The 19,070-nt window shown below is 35.5% G+C and overlaps 1 protein-coding gene across 20 annotated transcripts in view; it reads right to left on the bottom strand.

The window, feature by feature from the left end:
* NBEAL1 (neurobeachin like 1) overlaps positions 1–19,070 on the bottom strand; it is a 312,588-nt gene that overhangs the window by 148,665 nt on the left and 144,853 nt on the right. For 18 of the 20 annotated variants that reach the window (XM_077154757.1, XM_077154758.1, XM_077154760.1 and 15 more), the window contains 5 exons: positions 5,090–5,176; positions 2,921–3,004; positions 1,946–2,044; positions 1,278–1,858; positions 395–527 (listed from right to left, as the gene is read on the bottom strand). In XM_077154757.1, coding sequence (XP_077010872.1) covers positions 395–527; positions 1,278–1,858; positions 1,946–2,044; positions 2,921–3,004; positions 5,090–5,176 — 984 coding nt within the window. The remainder of the gene's footprint in view (positions 1–394; positions 528–1,277; positions 1,859–1,945; positions 2,045–2,920; positions 3,005–5,089; positions 5,177–19,070) is intronic. The other 2 variants (XM_077154763.1, XM_077154761.1) reach the window with 1 other exon arrangement.

Raw genomic sequence — 19,070 nt, 5'->3', positions numbered from 1 at the left:
GCATTTTCCAAGTCTACAAGTGTCCTTCAGAACCAATTTTTCTAATGAGAATCACTCTATGTTTGCAAAAAAATGATATAAGTGCATTGTTTTTAAGAACTTTTATTTCTCATTTTAGATGGGTATTTAAAATCAAATTTGCTTCTACAAAATTTAAAAGAAATCAGAACATTTAATTTTCATTTCTTAGAAGAACAATGATTATTGCTAAATTCATGATGACAATAGTAATGGAACTAACTTCATTACAGAAAACTTCATTAGAAATAGAAGTCAAAGTGAAAATTAATCCACTTTCAAAAAGCTGATGATAACTACTGATATATGTATATCTAATTGTGTGTTTGTTAAGGGAAAGAACTAAGAAGTTAAACGTGATATTCTAAAGCCTCACCCAGAGAGAATCACAGAAACTGTGGTCAGGAAGTGTAACTGTTGTATATTCTCTTTTGTTGCACACTGCCACAACCAGCATACCTGAATGGGTAATAAAAGCTTCGAAACCCATTCCACTTCCTGTAAAAAAGCTAATAAAAATATTTTATCAGAACTTTTGATGACAGTCATACACTGTCATCATCACTGAAGCACACAAAACCATAAAGCCTATATAAATGTCTTTATCAACAACTCTGTGGTTTAAATTCTACTGCTACACAGTAATCCAATCTTGTTTTAAAGAGGAATTTCAGCAATCTCTTTGTACATAAGAGTTTAAAAAATTATAAATGGTGACCTCAAAACGGTGACCTTGGAGTTTTAATTAGCAAACTATAAACTTTCAAATCTTCAAACCTATTTCAAATAAAATTCAGTTTAGATAAGCCTTTCTTCAGAAAACATGAATAAAAGACTTAAAAATCACAAGGCATCTTAAAAATTATTAGCTTACTTATTGAAGTTTGGAGATGCATATGCACAGGTTTTCTGGTACTTCATATTGACCAGAATTGGAAGAGAGATAACACCTTTCATTTCAATGGAACAGAGATATCACCTTACCTTTTCAAGCTTATTTATCTTCTTTTTTATACTATTTATAAGAAGAAATTGTTTCCAAACTAGCCTCAGAACTTATCTAACAAAATAGCTGATATATACAATTATTATGAAAACAATAAAGCACTTATAAACATATTATGCAGTCTAATGATGATGAAACTTCAGATAAATTGTACATTTAAAAGCTAGAAGTTTAAAAAGCTTTTTCCATTTAAGAATCACAGTATATTTGGTTATGACAGTATTCATTTATATTGCATAACTAAGATCAGTACCTGTACAATTGTTTTCTTTTTCCTCCTTTATTAGCAATGCCAAGAGTCATCTGATCCTGATCTAAGCAAAACCAAGCATTGAAGGAAAAGGCAGACCCTGGCCACTTCTGTATGGAAGGTACAGATATCCCTGCCATACTATGTGACAAATTGAAATACTGCAGTGCATTCTCTAGACTTTGTTTTCGGGCCATTGTCAGGATTGCTCGAGTCACAGGAGTAGTATATGGGTGAATATATTCAGATTCATCCACTCTCAGCAATCTTAGCAGCCGACGGATTTCTTTTGAGCTAACTGACTGACTCCCCAAGGAACCATGCAGTGCAATCAAGTTCTCAGCACAAGTTGAATGGAGGGAAGTATGTGAATCAAGGGTTTCAATGATTTGAATTCCCATGTTTGCATTGACACAAGTAGTTCGACTCTGCCTATTAATACAACAAATTCTTTTCAGCCAATCAGAGATGAAGATTTGCAGGTCATGGGATTCTAGCTCTGGAAGCCACTGGATAAGAAGCAAGAGAGGCTGGACATTACTAATGCCCAAAATTCCAACTGAAGTGTGGTCACCTTCTACAGCCTAGACAGCAACATAAAAAACAAAAAGTAAATTACCAATTTTGATATGGGAAAACAGAACTTCTTTTAATAAAGCTAAAAATCTTACCATATTCATAAGTTCTTTAAGAAGTTCCAATGATGGCTGACCCAGGGATTTTAATACCTCAAACATATGTGTATAACCAATTCTTTCTTTAAATACTTCCTAGGAGAGGTGAAAATAATGCATCAAAGGACATTTTCAAAGACTGAATTTGTCAGAGTATTAAAAATATTCAATAATATTCATTTACACTAACTCACAATATTAAATTTTAAAAATAATTGAGTTCAGTATTTCTGCTTTCTTAAATCACGTCTTCATCTTAATATATATTTCATGTACCTTCTGAAATAATTCAATAATCTACCAAAATGCAAAATAAATGAAATTAGTAATAATAATATTTATTCTATTATTTGCAATTAGCCCATGATACTTCCTTTACTTTCCTCATCTGATATGTCATCAGTAGTGTATTAGGTGAAAGAGTCAATGGTAGTAACAACAGAGTCAGTGGTAGTGAATGAGGAGAGAAAGAAAACCCTGAGTGTAAGTGCTTACAACCAAAGAATTCCCAGGGTCACAAAATGTGAAAAAAGTCCCAAATTGATAAAGCTGTTCAAACACATGTGGAAAATGTTCATATTCTAGTCATATTTAGTCATCAACTGACTGAACAGTGAAAGAGTGATTATTTTATTAATGAATAAAAATCGTGATATAAAAACTATACTCACTAACAATAGAATCACTTCAACATTTGAACAACGGTGCTATCCTTCCAATTGTCTGGCTGACATTATAAATTCCTGTTACTTTGCTGTTTATTTACCAAAGCCTTAAAAAAAATCCCAAAGAAGTGTTCACAGGAGTTTTTCTAAAAAATTATCATCAAAATTATTCCTATACTAAGATGATATTTTGTGAACTATTTCATCACTTCAGGTATGAAGCCATATGCGTATTATTTTGAGATCTATATAGTGAAAATGGGTATATCTAGAATAACATTTTCAGGCTAGAGGATATATATTTCACCTTTGCAGCTGGAGATTTGTTCATTACAGCTGTCAATGCCTGAATAGTTGATACAGCCAAACAATCCAATTGTCCTTGAAACACCTGGGAGGTGAGAGGGGGGAAGGAGGGAAGGAAAGAAATCATGTTCAAGATTTTTATTCAGCTAGGAAACCTTTGTTCTGAAAACCTGAGAAAATAGTTATTTAACATGCATTACATTCTTCTTCCAATAAAATGGATTTCTGAAACACTATAACCTGCAAAAAAAGTTACCTGCTTAAACACAAAATAAGCTATAGGTCAAGAACGATAAGGCTACATTCATCATTAAATTAAAATGTTTTGGAAAAAAACAACAACAAGCTTAAGACATGCTTTTAAAAACTAATGGACAATCTCAAGAGGAAGGGAGGGAGGTCTATTATTAAACATTCTATTACGTTTCAATTTCACTTCAAAAATATGATTGAACTTTCTAGGCTTAAATTTCATTAGCATGTATAATAAGATGGTTAAAATAATCTTGTCTAGTTTCCAAACCCTATGTTATCATTGATATGGTATGTACAAACAACAATCACATTTGCAAACAATGAGGTACTCTTATTTTTACATAAAATGCAGAATTCGAGGCAGGCACTGAAAATGAAATTGTTTATAAACACTATCATGTTTTTTGAGAAGACAATATTTAATGTCAAAAGTTTTAAGGAAAAATTAAACTAACTTCATTTTGTCTACTGCTGTTTAAGATATATTATAAAGAGGAGATGTTAAATTTAAAGGCAATGTACTTACAGCAATAAATAACATCAACAATATAAAAAATCGAATGTGACTACTGAATCAGGCTTAGTCAATCATGAAATCATAGCATGAAAACTAGGAATACGTAAAACTAACAGCCCATGAAATCTGCTTTCAGGAACATATTAATAAGGTCTGAAGTTAGTCAATCCACAAATAGGGAGTGTACCACTCATAAAAGATGTGAGTATAAAAGGGGATCTTTGTAGTTTTAAGCTAAGCTGTCACATTTAGGCAAATTTTTAAGTACCCTGGAATCCAGGCTTTTGTTGATGTTGTCTGTTTGTAAACATTATTATATATAATGCATACCATATGTAATAAACTTACTTTAATATGCATTAAACATTCTGCATAGAACAGAATTTTAGAAAAACAAGATCTGTTTTAGGCTTTATCCAAGAGGACTAGGTGTACCAAAAAGACCTTACACCACCTTCAATTTGGAATTGTAGCATAAACCTCTGAGACTATTTAATTGTTTTATTAATCTATGTAAAAAAGGCTGTAGGAGGGACTCACATTTGCAGAGGCACCTAAAACTGTACGTTTTCAAATTAATATTTCACATCCAGAATAGAAAATAATGAATTATCGTATCTCTTTTTATATCACCACTCTATTTGTAAACCTCGACATCAAGATAATAAAGAAATCACCATAAGCTCTAAGCTCTCTAACAAACATTTTAGGAAAGAAAAATAATGAAGCACATTTTTACAGTAATTATTTTAACCAAATAATTATCTAGTGTATTATGAAAAGTAACACAAATTGTATGTTTCTGCATTATTATACCTATATAGAGTAGATATTAGAAAAGAAGAAAACCTAGTTTTATACTAAATTAATTAATTAAGATTCAGAGTTCAGCATCTTCTTCCTTTCCTCCAAGATTTGAGTTGTCCATTGAATTATAATCATTACTTGTCCACAAGAAGCAAAGAATCAAGATATTAAAATGATTATACACATTCACAAACAAAGCCCTAAAGTCCCCAAACACCAGAGTGCTTAGAAAAAAAAGCCCCCCCTGCCAAATATGAAGTCAACACCAGGTGGACAGTATTGATATTGGGATCCCATTTCTGTACTTCATATCTCTTCAAACTGTAAAGAACACACATACACACACATATTTATAAAAAGATGGAATTCTATTGATCATTTATATCAATCACCAAGATTTCAATATATTTATCCTTTAGGTGAAAGTAATTTTTAATTTTATTTTTAAGTAATTTTCAAAAATAATTAATAAATATAAGAATTAGATAATGTCTGTGTATTTTAATACATAAGAAGAAAAGTACAGGAATAGTTATTCCCAGTGACTGATTCTGCACTTCAGCTGAATCAAGATGCAGGTTTTGTAGATACCTGGTCCTCATTCATTTCTGTCAGTAATTTGTTGGCAAGGTCTTTTTCGTTCTTGTCTGCCACCTTATTGTTAGTATTTAAAAATAGCTGTTAAAAACAGAGACAAGAATAATGGAGAAAGAACATTAAATTGTTACCTGTAAGTAGAAACGAAGCTTAAATGGATTTCCATGTTTCTTGAAAATAAATCCAAGAATCCATTTGTGAATTGTATCACTTACAGAAAGTGATGATTAGCATTTGGTTTTTGAATTACAAATAAATTACAAATAAATCATACACTTTATAACTAAGTATCATATATTTCTTTCTCAGAACTCAAAATTACTATAAGAAGCAACAGCAATAATTAAAATTCCTAACTTTCTTAAAGAATCATCGGAGAATGACTCAGAGAAAAGGAAATGTGTTATGAGACAGACTAAAGATATTGTAAAAAAACAATGCACAATCAAAAGGGTTCTTTTTAGAAATAGTGCTTGGGTCCTCAAATATTGTAATTTAGTATGCTTTGACAAGGGAGGTCAGTGTACAGCATTTCCCACATACTTTGTTAAAACATTCTATAACAATGCTCTCCAAAGTCGTCAAGAGTTGAGTCTAACTTATATTAGTTTGTGTACTAGGAAGGCTGATGGGATTGTTATCTCTGAAACACATGGGATTGTCGTCTATTGAGAGAACAAATAAAAGAATTAAGTATTTTGGCTAAGTATACAAAACTCGGCATCCAAAAGGGCCTCAGCCAGTTTGAGTAAAGAGAAAAAAAAAAAAAAAAAATTAAATGTGAGTGAAAGGGCAAGAAAGTAACATTTAAAATGAAATTATCATTGGGCAGTGCAACATTGGCTCAGTGGCAGAATTCTCACTTGCCATGCCAGAGACCCTGGTTCAATTCCTGGTGCCTGCCCATGCAAAAAAAAAGGGAAATTATCGTAAGCATTCTAAGAAAAAAATCCACTTAGGAACTTTTTAGGAAATTCTATCATTTTAGAAATGAGAATGCAAAGGTTCAATTACTTGCTGAAATAATGCTGTGTAAAATAAACTGGATGGAGGTATGGTATGACATGGTACACAAGAGCATATGAAAAGCTAAAAATAATAATGAATTAGTGTACACAAAATAGACTTTGGAGTCAGACACCTGGGTTTGAATCTTGTTCCCACCGATTAAATTTGTGATTTTAAGAAAAGCTTATTAATTTCTCTGAACTTGTTTTCTCAAAAATACGAAGAATAACAAATATCTCATCAAACGGCCATGCAAATTAAATGACATAACCCATTCTAGTTATCAGCACAGTATTTGGCATATAACAAGGATTTAATAAGTGAAATTTGACGTTATTGTTATCAGCAAGGATTTTTAAAATAACAATATTCATACTATCTAGGTACAAGGAAACAGGTATGCGCAAGATGATGGAAGTAGAAAGGGTAGTCTTTACAGAAAGCAAGAAAGCAATCCATACCAAGAATCTTAAGAGTTCATACTCTTTAAGTCAATAATTCTACTTATAAAAATTTATACTAAGAAACAGTCAGACATTCACACCATGATTTTAGGACAGTGATGCTCACTTTATTTTTTTAATAGTTTTATTTATAACAGCAACAAAAAAGAGAAACCACTCAACTATCCAATAGAAGAAGTTAAATAAAGTTAAGTTCATCCATACGTTGAAAGAGAAGTTCTCAAACTTTTTGGTCTCAGGACTTCTATACACTCTTAAAAATTACTGAGAATCACAAAGAACTTTTGTTTATAATAGGTTAATCTATCAATATTTATCATATCAGAAATTAAAACCAACACATTTTTAAAACTATTTATTTAAAAAATTGCAATAAAAATCCACTACATGCTGATACAAATAATATATTTGTATGAAAATAACTATATTTTTGAAAATATGGCTTAGTGAAAAACATGGCATGCTTTACATCTTTGAGAATCTCATTAATGTCTGGCTTAACAGAAGATGGATTCTCATATCCATTTTTACATCCAGTTTGTTATGATAATGTTGTTTTCCTTGAAGTTTATGCAGAAAATCCAGTATCAAAAAGAAATGCTGAGACAGATTAAACTTCACTGACCCAAATGGTCTTGGGGATCCACAGGAGTCCTTAGTTCATGCTTTTAGAACTATGGTTTGATGTATTTGCAGCTATTAAAAACAATGTTCAAAAGTATATAATGGCATATTGAGAAGGCTCATGATATAACACTTTTAAAAGCCTGATACAGAAATATTCAATAGTCTCTCACTTTTGTCAAGAAAAATAAATCCACATTAAAAATACAGTGCATTGTAAAAAGATTAAGAAAATATATCCCTTTTTTGTACCACTTTTTCTTCTGAAATTTCTATAAAGAATCTGTATTACTCTAGAATTTAAATAAAAACTTAATATTGTAAAAATGAAAAGAAACTTACTAAAGTGACTAAGGCAATTATAGGCAGGTGTGGCTGAAGATCAAGCTTTCAAATATACCATATCAACTATCCACTCCCAAAGCCCTTTTCCATAAAGCATGCCTCAGTACCTTCTTTCATAAATTCTCAATCCTCTTAAGTTTGCTTTGATGGTAGCTTTTATTGCAGCTGGTTTTAAGGAATTGATATAGAGAAGGAAAGAAAGCAAGGAAAACAAATTAAAGAAAATAAACAAGAATACCACAACCAAGAGGTATCCACAAGTCCTCAAACGGAACTTTATTTACAAGGCCTATATTTTCAAAAGAATGATTTCAACCTCAAGTAGAGTTCTAAAGACAAATGTGACGGTTTTGAATCCCTCTCCTTGCTATTACTAATTTTCTCTTTCTTTTCTTCTCAGATATATCCTTCACAGCTTTAAAAAAATTTTACATTAATTTCAATCATATCCAAAAATGCAATAAACTAAAACAAAATCACTGTTAAGTGTTAAAAGTTCATCATACCTGTCATAAAAGTTAAATGCTCATATTTTAAGTACTATGTGCTATAATGAATCTCATTTTGACAAGCCCAAAAATCTTTACAAAAATAGTTAAGGAAATGAATGCATATTTAAATTGGTTGGTAAATCTCATACCACACACACACACACACACACACACACACACACACACACACACAAGCCATGAAAACAGCATTATAGTTAGCCTAAAGTTTTCCTTGTGATTCATAAATTGCAGACAGTAGAAGCTTTAGTTGACAATGTTTTTGCCAATGTGACTGAATGTTTAAATAGTAAAACTGTCCTGGAATCTATATTACAGTATAAAAGAGAATAAAGGAGTCACTCTTTACTAGTGAAAAACAATTGAAACAGAAAGTAACTGTAGGGGACTTCCGGGAAGATGGCTGACTACATAGAGCAGCTGGAGATTAGCCTGCTCCACGGAAAAGTCAGAGAAGGGACTTTTTTATATCTTTGTGAATCTCATTAATGTTTGGCTTAAAGAAGATGGATTCTCATATCTGTTTTTATATCCAGTTTGCAACTGAGGCGGCAATTAGGGAGTGTTGCTGACCTGGGAGAGCCTTCTGCACCACATGTGGCAGCCCTGGTGGCAGAAGCCTAGGAAGTGAGAGGCAGAAAACTGGAGCCTGGCTTGGAGGCGCAGAGGCACTGAGGAGCAGAGCCAAAGGAGTGCGCAGATGGAAACACGGGACTAAGAAGTAAGCTAGGCCAAGTTCCTTGGGTGCGCTACCCTCACCAGTGCAGCCCCATGACCCAAGACTCACCCTACACCCCACACCTGAAGCCCGTCACCCGCTCCCATTCCCCACACTCCAGGTGCCCTCACCCCACCAGCCCCCAGCGCACGTGCCTGCCCTACAACTCTACCCCAAGTGCAGCCCAACCCACCTCTCCTGTACACGTCCCAAGCACTACCACCCCCTCCATTTTCCCTGCAGTCTGTTTCCAGAGCATAAAGGCTGCAGGCACTAATGTCCATACCTAGGCTACCCCGCGCCACAGTGTCACAAAGCCTCACCCCGACCTCCCTGAGCTCAGCACATTCCTTTATGGCACTCCCAGGCCCATGTATGCCCACAGGCCCCCAATCACGTCATTCAGCTCTGGGAACTGCAAGTGAGCCCTGAGCCTCACTTTTGAGCTCTGTGAAAGTACTGACCTGCGCAGCCGGGTCACAACTGCCCACATCCACGAAGGCGTAACGCTGACCTGCTGCCACAGTTCTATGTATGCACACAAAGGGCCCTGTGCTTTAGACCAGCGCACACAAAGCTTATGCACCCCCAGACGGATGCACCCACACAGCTACATCCTCCCTGGCCACTGGGCACCCATATTCACAAGCATCAGTGTAACATCCCCAAGCTGTGTCCATACCTGACCTGAAACAAATCACTCCACCCCATGCCCTGCTCTCTGCTGTACAACCATCCCAAAAACACAAGGCCTTAGACTACTGAAAGAAATCAACAACCAAAGTAAATCAATCAAGATATTTACATGGGACGAAGACAGCAGAAGACCTAAGCCTATCAGGATGCAGACAGACATAGCCCTGCCTAATGACCAAATTAAAACACCTGAGGAGACACAGACATTGGAATAACTAATCAAAGATGCTCATACAACTCCTACTTAATAAAATAAGTGGGATAGCAAATGACATAAAGGACAGCAAGAAGACGGTAGAAGAGTTCAAAGAGGAATCTGAAAGAATAGAAAAAATAGTTGAAATCACAGAGATTAAAGAATTTGTTGACCAAATTAAAAACATACTAGAGGCATACAACACCAGATTTGAAGAGAGAGAAGAAAGAATAAGTGATATAGAGGACAGGATAATTGACTACAAAGACTCAAAACAGCAAATGGCAAAAAAGATGGAAAATTTTGAATGGGAACTCAGGGAAATGATATGCAAAACAAAACACACAGATACAAGAATCACTGGTGTTCCAGAAGGAGAAGACGTAGTAAAGGGCTAGGAAGAGTAGTTGAGGATATAATGGTAGAAGACTTCCCAACCCTCATAAAGGACATAAATATACAAGTCAAAGAAGCCCAAAGAACTCCAAACAGAATAAACCCAAATAGGCCTTCCCCAAGGTACATACTAATCAGTCTGTCAAATGTTGAAGAGAAGCAGCAAATCCTGAAAGCAGCAAGAGAAAAACAATCTACTATATACAAAGGAAACCAAATAAGACTGAGTTCAGACTACTCAACTAGCATCCTGGAGGCAAGAAAGCAGAGCTATGATATATTCAAGATCCTGAAAGAGAAAGACTTACGGCCAAGAATTCTGTACTGAGCCAAACTGTCCTTCAAAATTGAGGGAGAAATTAAAGTTTTCACAAACAAAGAAGTCCTGAAAGAATTTGTCAACACAGATCAGCCCTACAAGAAATTCTGCCAGCTGAAAAAAAAGACAGGAGAGGGAGGTCTGGAGGAGGGCACAGAATCGAAGAGTATCACTAAGGATAATTCAAAATAATACAAAGAGAAAGAGAGAAAAGAATATATAGATCTGACAAATAAAATGAAAAATAGAAGATGGTGGGATCAAGAAATGCCTTTTCAGTAATAACTTTGAATGCTTATGGACTAAATTTACCAATGAAAACATACAGATTGTCAGAATGGATTAAGAAACATAATCCAGCTATATGCTACTTCCAAGACATTCATCTTAGGCACAAGGATACAAATAGATTGAAAGTGAAAGGATGGAAAAAGATTTTCCACACAAATTGTAACCAAAAGAAAGCAGGAATAGCAATACAATTATTGGACAAAATAGACTTTAAATGTAAAAGCAAAGAAGGACACTATAAACTAATTAAAGAGTCAATTCACCAAGAAGATATAACAATCATCAATGTTTATGCTCACAATCAAGGAGCTCAAAAGTACATGAGACAGACATTGGCAAAACTGAAGGGAGCAATAGATGTTTCAAAAATAATAGTAGGAGACTTCCTACTATTATTATACTATAAAGGAGAATATATAATGCTCCTCTATAGATAGAACAACCAGACAGAAGATCAATAAGGAAATAGAGAAGTTAAATAAACTTGATAAATGAATTAAACCTAACAGACAAATATAGGTCACTGCACCCCAAAGCACAAGGTTATACATTCTTCTCTAGCGCTCATGGAAATTCTTCAGGATAGATCACATGCTGGGGCACAAAACAGGTCTTTATAAATTTAAAAATAATTGAAATTATTCAAAGCACTTTCTCTGATCACAATGGGATGAAGCTGGATCAGAATACAACTTAGCAGACCTTATGGGATGTGGCAAAGGCTGTCTTGAGAGGGAAATCTATTGCCTTAAATGCCTATATCAAAAAGGTAAAGAGTGAAAATTGAGGACTTAACAGCAAACTGCAAGGAACTTGAGAAAGAACAGGAAACTAACCACAAAGCAAACAGGACAACAGAAATGAAGTTTAAAGAAGAGAAAAATGAATGGGAGAACAAAAGAACAACAGAAAGAATTAATAAAACCAAAAGTTGGTCTTTTGAGAAAATGAAATTGATGGGCCACTAGCGAGACTAACAAAGAAAAAAGGGAGGATGCAAATAAACAAAATCAGTAATGAGAAGGGGTGCGTTACCTCAGACCCTGAAGAAATAAAAGAAATCATAAGAGGATATTATGAACAACTATATGCCAACAAACCAGACAATTTAGATGAAATGGACAAATTCCTGGAGATACACAAACAAGTTACACTGACACAGGAAGAAATAGAAGAACTCAAGAAACCAACTGCAAGTAGATTGATTCACTCAGTCATCAAAAATCTTCCTATAGAGAAAAGCCCAGGGCCAGATGACTTCACAGGGCAATTTTATCAAACATTCTAGAAAGAACAAACACTAATCCTGCTCAAACTTTTCTGAAAAATTGAGGAAAAAGGAACTTCACCTAACTCATTTTATGAAGCTAATATCATTTTAATATCAAAACCAGGTAAAGATGCTGTAAGAATGGAAAACTACAGGCCAATCTCCCTAATGAACATAGATGCAAAACTCGCTCTAAAATATTAGCAAATCGAATCCAACAATACATTAAAAGATTTATGCACCATGACCAAGTGGGATTTATACCAGGAATGCAAGGATGGTTCAATGCAAGAAAATCAATTAATGTAATACAGCACATTAACAAACCAAAAGGGAAAAATCATGTGATCATCTCGATTGATGCTGAAAAAGCATTTGACAAAATTCAGCATCCTTTTCTGATAAAAACACTCCAAAAGGTAGGAATCAAAGGAACTACCTCAATATGATAAAGGGAATATATAAAAAACTGATAGACAGCACCATACTCAATGGAGAGAGACTGAAAGGCTTTACTCTAATATCAGGTACAAGACAAGGATGCCCACTGTCACCATTATTAAACATTGTGCTAGAAGTTCTGCTGGAGCAATCATACAGGACAAAGAAATAAAAGGCATCCAAATTGGAAAGGAAGAGGTAAAACTTTCATTATTTGCAGATGATACGATACTAGACTTGGAAGATCCTGAGAAATCTACAGCAAAATTACTTGAACTAATAAACAATTCAGCAAGATATGGGATATAAATTAATGTGCAAAAATGAGTAACACTTCTATACACAAGCAATGACCTAGCTGAGGAGTCAGTTAAGGAAAAAATTCCATTCAAAATATCAATGAAAAGAATCAAATACTTAGGAATAAAATTAACTAGGGATGTAAAGGACTTGTACACAAAAAAAAACTACACAACATTGCTAAAAGATTTCAAAGGAGATCTAAACAGGTGCAAAGACATTCCCTGCTCATGGATAGGAAGGCTAAATATAATTAAGACATCAACACTCCCCAAATTTTCATTCCAGACCCACTGGTCCCCAGCCCCCCTGCTCAGTCTGTTACTCAGAGGCAGCAACCCAGGGCCCTCCCACTGAGGACACAGACAATAGAGCCACTCATAGCACTCACATACATTCAGGCACAGTGAACCATATCCACAGAGACCCAGGGCAGAACACAAGTCGCTGAGGAGTGTCACACACAAAAGGGCCGAAGGGGTGGAGAAGATGGCTGTAGAAAGGCCAGATGTGCTCAATCCATTCCCAGAATTACCTAAGCACAAAAAGGATTTTTTTGGAGTGACCCACTTTTCTGGATTGACCCATCTGGCTCCCAAAAGCGGGATACCCAAACAGGGAAGAAAATGGAAAAGGCTGACAGAGAAAAAAACAGGGGGGTGGGGAAGACAGTTAAACTGAACTACTATAATACAGAAAGTTTCCAGAACTGAAAAGTTTAAGGAAAATGGGTCCTGAGAGAAGGAATGAATTACAATAAATCATAGGACCTAGGGAGAAAATTCTGCACAAAAACAAACAGAACACCCTGGCACCATGGGATCAACAATTCCATCCTGACCAAAAGGGGGAAAAGAAGTATAACAAAGTATCAGTGACTAGAAGAGTTCCAATAAACTCCAGAGGCTACTATGGAAGTCACTCTTATGCAAGCTTCAGTTAGACATTGCTACCTATCAATTACAAGCCGAACCCCAACCCGAACCATTCCAGCCAATCCTAAAGAACACCTACGGCAATACATAAAATTCTACAAAGGTTCCATGTATTAAGGTTACTTTCCAGAAACCTACAACCTCCAGATGGGTCCCTGGAGCAGATAAGTCCTGAAACCTAGAGGGCTCAGCCTCTGCAGAACATCAGCTAGTACCATCTCCCTACGCCATATTATTGATAGCCCGTTGCAACATGAAAAAGTTAGAATGCCCATAGCCCAAATACCCCTAAAGAGTGGGATAGAAAGATCAAAGGTGATGGTGGAGTTATACAGAGAAGGTAGGGTTTAACAAATGAATATGATTGCTGAATCATTAAATTGATATCTCTTTTAGCCAACAATATCTTACAGCAGCTAGAAGTAAAAACCTGAAATTGTGGAATACCATAACAAACTCTGAAATCTGTTCTACAACTAACTGTTGTGCTGTACTGTGAAATTTATTGCTTTTTGGTATATATGTTATTTTTCACAAAAAAGAAAAAAAGTCGATTGTGATGGTAAAAAATATTTATCCCTCCTAGCCTCCTATATTCTGAGGAAAAATCTGAGCTGATGTATGGTAGCCCATGACAAACTTTGGGATCTGTTTTGTAACTACTTGTTGAAGAGTACTTTGAAAACTATTGCTTTTCTCTTTCTTTGCTTTGTACATACATTATATTATACAATAAAAAAGTTTAAAAAAAAACAAAAACACTCAGACTGGCATCCACAATGCAATCCTGAACAGATTTGCACTTTTTTTCTCCAATTTTCTTTTGTCTATAACAGGAATGCCCCTTAATAAAAGGCAGACACGGCCATGGGTGAAGACACCCTGCTTCATGGGAAAACCTTGTTTGTCATTTCCACCACTGATTCAGACTACATAACCTTTCCACTCTTCGCCCAGAGCATTAGCAGCAACTTCTGTGGCCATTCACTTCTCATAAAAGGTGCATTGTGTTCATCATTCACTTCAATAAGCTTCTGGCAGCGAGTGGCTGGGAAGGAGATGTTGAATTTCATGCTAAGAGCTAACCACCTCCGAAGTACCATGAAGAAGAGCCACCCTATATCTTTTTGTTTGTTTGGAAATGTAATAATTTTATGGGCAGTTTATGAACAGCTAATATAGTTGACATAATTTTTCTAGAAATTAAACATGTATAGATATTTCTTCTTATCTACATATAAACCATCCCTGGAAAAGACCTGCATTATCAGTAGTGACTTTTATTTTACTGGGGGGAAAAAACCAAAAAAACAGAACAGACAAGATTCCCAGAGAAGGAATACAGGAGAGGAAGCTTTCTCCTGGAGGTAAGACAATTGCACGATAAAAGTGCAATCTTAAAGACTTTACTATATATTCAGGGAAAGAATTAGACAAAGAAGAGCTGAGAATATCTAACAGTTAAATACACGCCATTCTAAAGGTCTAGAATAAGCTGGACCAAGCATCAAAGAACAGGCTTAACACAAAGGCAATCAACAATAAAACCTAAGACAAGAGGGAAAAGTTGGCCTTCAGAGTAAACTCACGAAAATGATCAGATGCCTAGACATCAGCAAAAATTACAAGCCATACTAAGAAACAGGATGCTATGGCTCAGTCAAGGGAAAAATGGAAACTTCAGAGGAGACGCAGAATTCAGAAAACCTAATAAAAAATGGTTTAAACAAATCTCCTAAATCAATTCAAGAGGATGAAGGAATATATGGACAAAGAGATAAAGGATATGAAGAAGACAATGTGTGTTCATAAAGAATTTGAAAGCATGCAAAGAAACATAATGGAAATTATGGGGATGAAAGGTACAATAGTGGAGATTAAAAATACACTATATATTGAAAAATACACTAGAGGCATACAAGAGCAGATCTGAACAGGCAGAAAAAGAATCAGTGAACGAGAAGACAGGACAATCAAAATCATACAGTCAGAAAAATAGAGAAAAGAACAGAAAAAATGAGCAGCATATCATAGATTTGAGTGACAGCATGAAGCACACAAACATACTCATCACTGATGTACCAGACGGAGAAAAAAAAGGTAAAAGGGGTAAAAAGAAAATTGGAGGAAAATGGCTGAAAATTTCCCAACTCTTGTGAAAGACATAAATATACATGTCCAAGAAACACAACATACTCCTAACCGAATAAATCCTAATATACTTACTCCTAGACAAACTAATCAGAATGTCAAAAGTCAAAGAAAAAGAGAATTCTAAAAGGGCAAGAGAAAAGAGATTCATCACATACAAGGGATCTTCAAGAAGATTGAATGTTGATATCTCAACAGAAACCATACAGGCAAGAAGATAGTGGTATGATATATTTCAGGTACTGAAAGAGAAAATCTGTCAGTCATAAATTCTTTGTAAAGCAAAAAAGTCAATAATATCCTCACAAACGGGGGGGACAACCAAATCAATATGCTGAGGCCTTGATCTTGGGGTTCACCCCTAGGAACCTTATACCTGCAAAGGAGAGGCTAAGCCTCCTTAAAATTAGACCTAAGAGTCACCCCCAGAGAGTCTCTTTTGTTGCTCAGAGGTGGCCTCTCTCTCAGCCAACTTGGCAGGTAAACTCACTGCCCTTCCTGTACATGGGACATGACTCCTAGTGGTGTAAATCTCCCTGAGAACGTGGGACAGAACTCCTGGGATGAGCCAGAGCATGGCATTAAGAGACTGAGAAAGCCTTCTCGACCAAAAGAGGGAAGAGAGAAATGAGACACAATAAAGTTTCAGTGACTAGGGGATTTCAAACAGAGTCAAGAAGCTATCCTGGAGGTTCTTCTGATAATGATATAGATATCCCTTTTTAGTTCATGGTATATTGGAATGGCAGGAGGGAAGTATTTGAAACTGTTGAGCTGTGTTACAGTTGCCTTGAAGACTACTGTATAAAAAGATATAACTTTTAAATGTAACAGTATGATTGTGAAAACCTTGTGTCTGATGTTCCTTTTATCCAAGATATGGAAAGGTGAGTAAAAAAATGTGGATAATAAATAAATAAATAATAGGGGGGACAAAGAGTAAAATAAATTGGGTAGATGGAAATACTACTGTTCAATGAGAGGGAGGGATAAGGGTATGGTATGAGTTTTTCATTTTTCTTTTTATTTCTTTTTCTGGAGTGATGCAGATGTTCTAAAAAATGATCATGGAGATGAATACACACTATGTTATGATGCTATGAGGCAATGACTGTATACCATGTATGGAATATATGTGTGTGGAGATTTATCAGTAAAAATATCTTTTAAAAAGGTCAATAAATTGGTCAATATACTGATCAATAAAATTGACTAACCCTTAGCTAGACTGACAAAGAAAAAATGAGACACGATGCACATAAATAAAAAATGAGAGGGGGCATCACTACTGAACCGACAGAAATAAAAAGGATTATAAGGGATACTCTGAGCACCTGTATACCAACAAATTAGACAACCTACATGAAATGGACAATTTTCTAGAAGTACACAATAAACCTACACTAACTTTAGAAAAAACAGATCTCAAAAGACCAATTACTGCCATACAATCTGGCAATATCATTGCTAGGTATCTACTCAGAGGACATGAGGGCAAGAACACAAATGGACATTTGCACACCAATGTTTATAGCAGCATTATTTACAATTGCCAAGAGATGGAAACAGCCAAAATGTCCATCAACAGATGAGAGGTTAAGCAAGCTGTGGTATATACATACAATGGAATATTATGCAGCTGTAAGACAGAATAAAGTCATGAAGCATGTAACAACACGGATGGACCTTAAGGACATTAAGCGGAGTGAGATTAGTCAGAAACAAAAGGACAAATACTGTATGGTCTCACTGATATGAACTGACATTAGCAGATGAACTTCAAGAATTTCAGTTGGTAACAGAGACTATCAGGAAATAGTAATAAGGTAGATATTGGGTAATTGGAGCTGAAGAGATACAGATTGTGCAACAGGACTGATTGTAAAAATTCAGAAATGGATAGCACAATACTACCTAACTGTAATACAATAATGTTAGAACACAGAATGAAGATGAATGTAAGAATGATAGAGGGAGGAGGCCTGAGGGCACGAATGAAATCAGAAGGAAAGACAGACAATAAAGACTGAGATGGCATAATCTAGGAATGCCTAGAGTATAAAATGATAGTGACTAAATGTGCAAATTAAAAAATGTGTCTGCATGAGGAAGAACAAAGGAATGTCAATAATATAGGGTGTTGAGAATAGATGGTGATTAATATTTTAAAACTTTAACGTATGTTTGAGACAAGCAAAGAATGTTTATTTGGTACAAAATTTGTATTTTGACTAGTACATTTCCTAGTGTAGCTTATACAGACAGCTAAATCAAACACCAGAGTACTCGGAATCTTGCGTACTTGGAACCTTGGGCATGAGATTTTGTAGGTTTGTCCAGAGTGATGCCCAGATGGGCCCCAGAGTGATTTGAACAGTGAATAGGGAAGTATTTGCAGAGTGCCCTAGGGGGAATGGTGAGAAGAGGGAAAATTCAACTTCCTCATGTGGGCAATTCTTGATATTCTCAAAGGCAGTAGGGACAGCCAAAGCAATAGGCCAAGCCTCCAATCTTGGGGTTTGTTCATATGAAAATCCTGCAAAGGATTAGCTAAGTCGACTTAAAATTGGGCCCAAGAGTCACCCCCAAGAGAATCTCTTTTGTTGCTCAGATGTGGCCTCTCTCTCTCGGCCAACACAGCAAGCAAACCCATTGCCCGCCCCATTTCTACGTGGGACATGAATCCCAGGGGTGTGGACCTTCTTGGCAACGTGGGACAGAAATCCTAGAATGAGCTGGAACTCATCATCAAGGGATTGAGAAAATCTTCTCGACCAAAAGGGAGAAGAGTGAAATGAGAAAAAATAAAGTGTCAATGGCTGAGAGATTCCAGAGTTGAGAGGTTATCCTGGAGGTTATTCTTATGCATTAAATAGATATCACCTGTTTGGTTAAGGCGTAATGGAGAGAACTGGAGTGAACTGCCTGAAAATGTGGAGCTGTGCTCTGGTGGCCATGTTTCTTGAAGACAACTGTATGATAATATGGCTGTCATGATGTGACTGTGTGGTTGTGAGAGCCTTGTGTCTGATGTTCCCTTTGCCTACCTTATGGATGGATAAGTAAAACATACAGATTAAAAATAAATAAATAATAGGGGGAACAAATGTTAAAATAAATTTAGTAGATTGAAATGCTGGTGATTGGTGAAAGGGAGGGGTAAGGGCTATGGTATGTATGAATTTTTTTGTTTGCTTTTTATTGCTTTTTCTGAATTAATGCAATGTTCTAAGAAATGATCATGATGATGAATATACAACTATGTGATGATAGTGTGAGTTACTGATTATATAACAAGAACGGAATGATCAT

This window comes from Tamandua tetradactyla, chromosome 3 (genome assembly GCF_023851605.1).
Source record: "Tamandua tetradactyla isolate mTamTet1 chromosome 3, mTamTet1.pri, whole genome shotgun sequence".
NCBI classification, from domain to species: Eukaryota; Metazoa; Chordata; class Mammalia; order Pilosa; family Myrmecophagidae; genus Tamandua; species Tamandua tetradactyla.
Note: the sequence above shows the minus strand (reverse complement) of the source record. Positions and strands in the feature narration are given on the sequence as shown.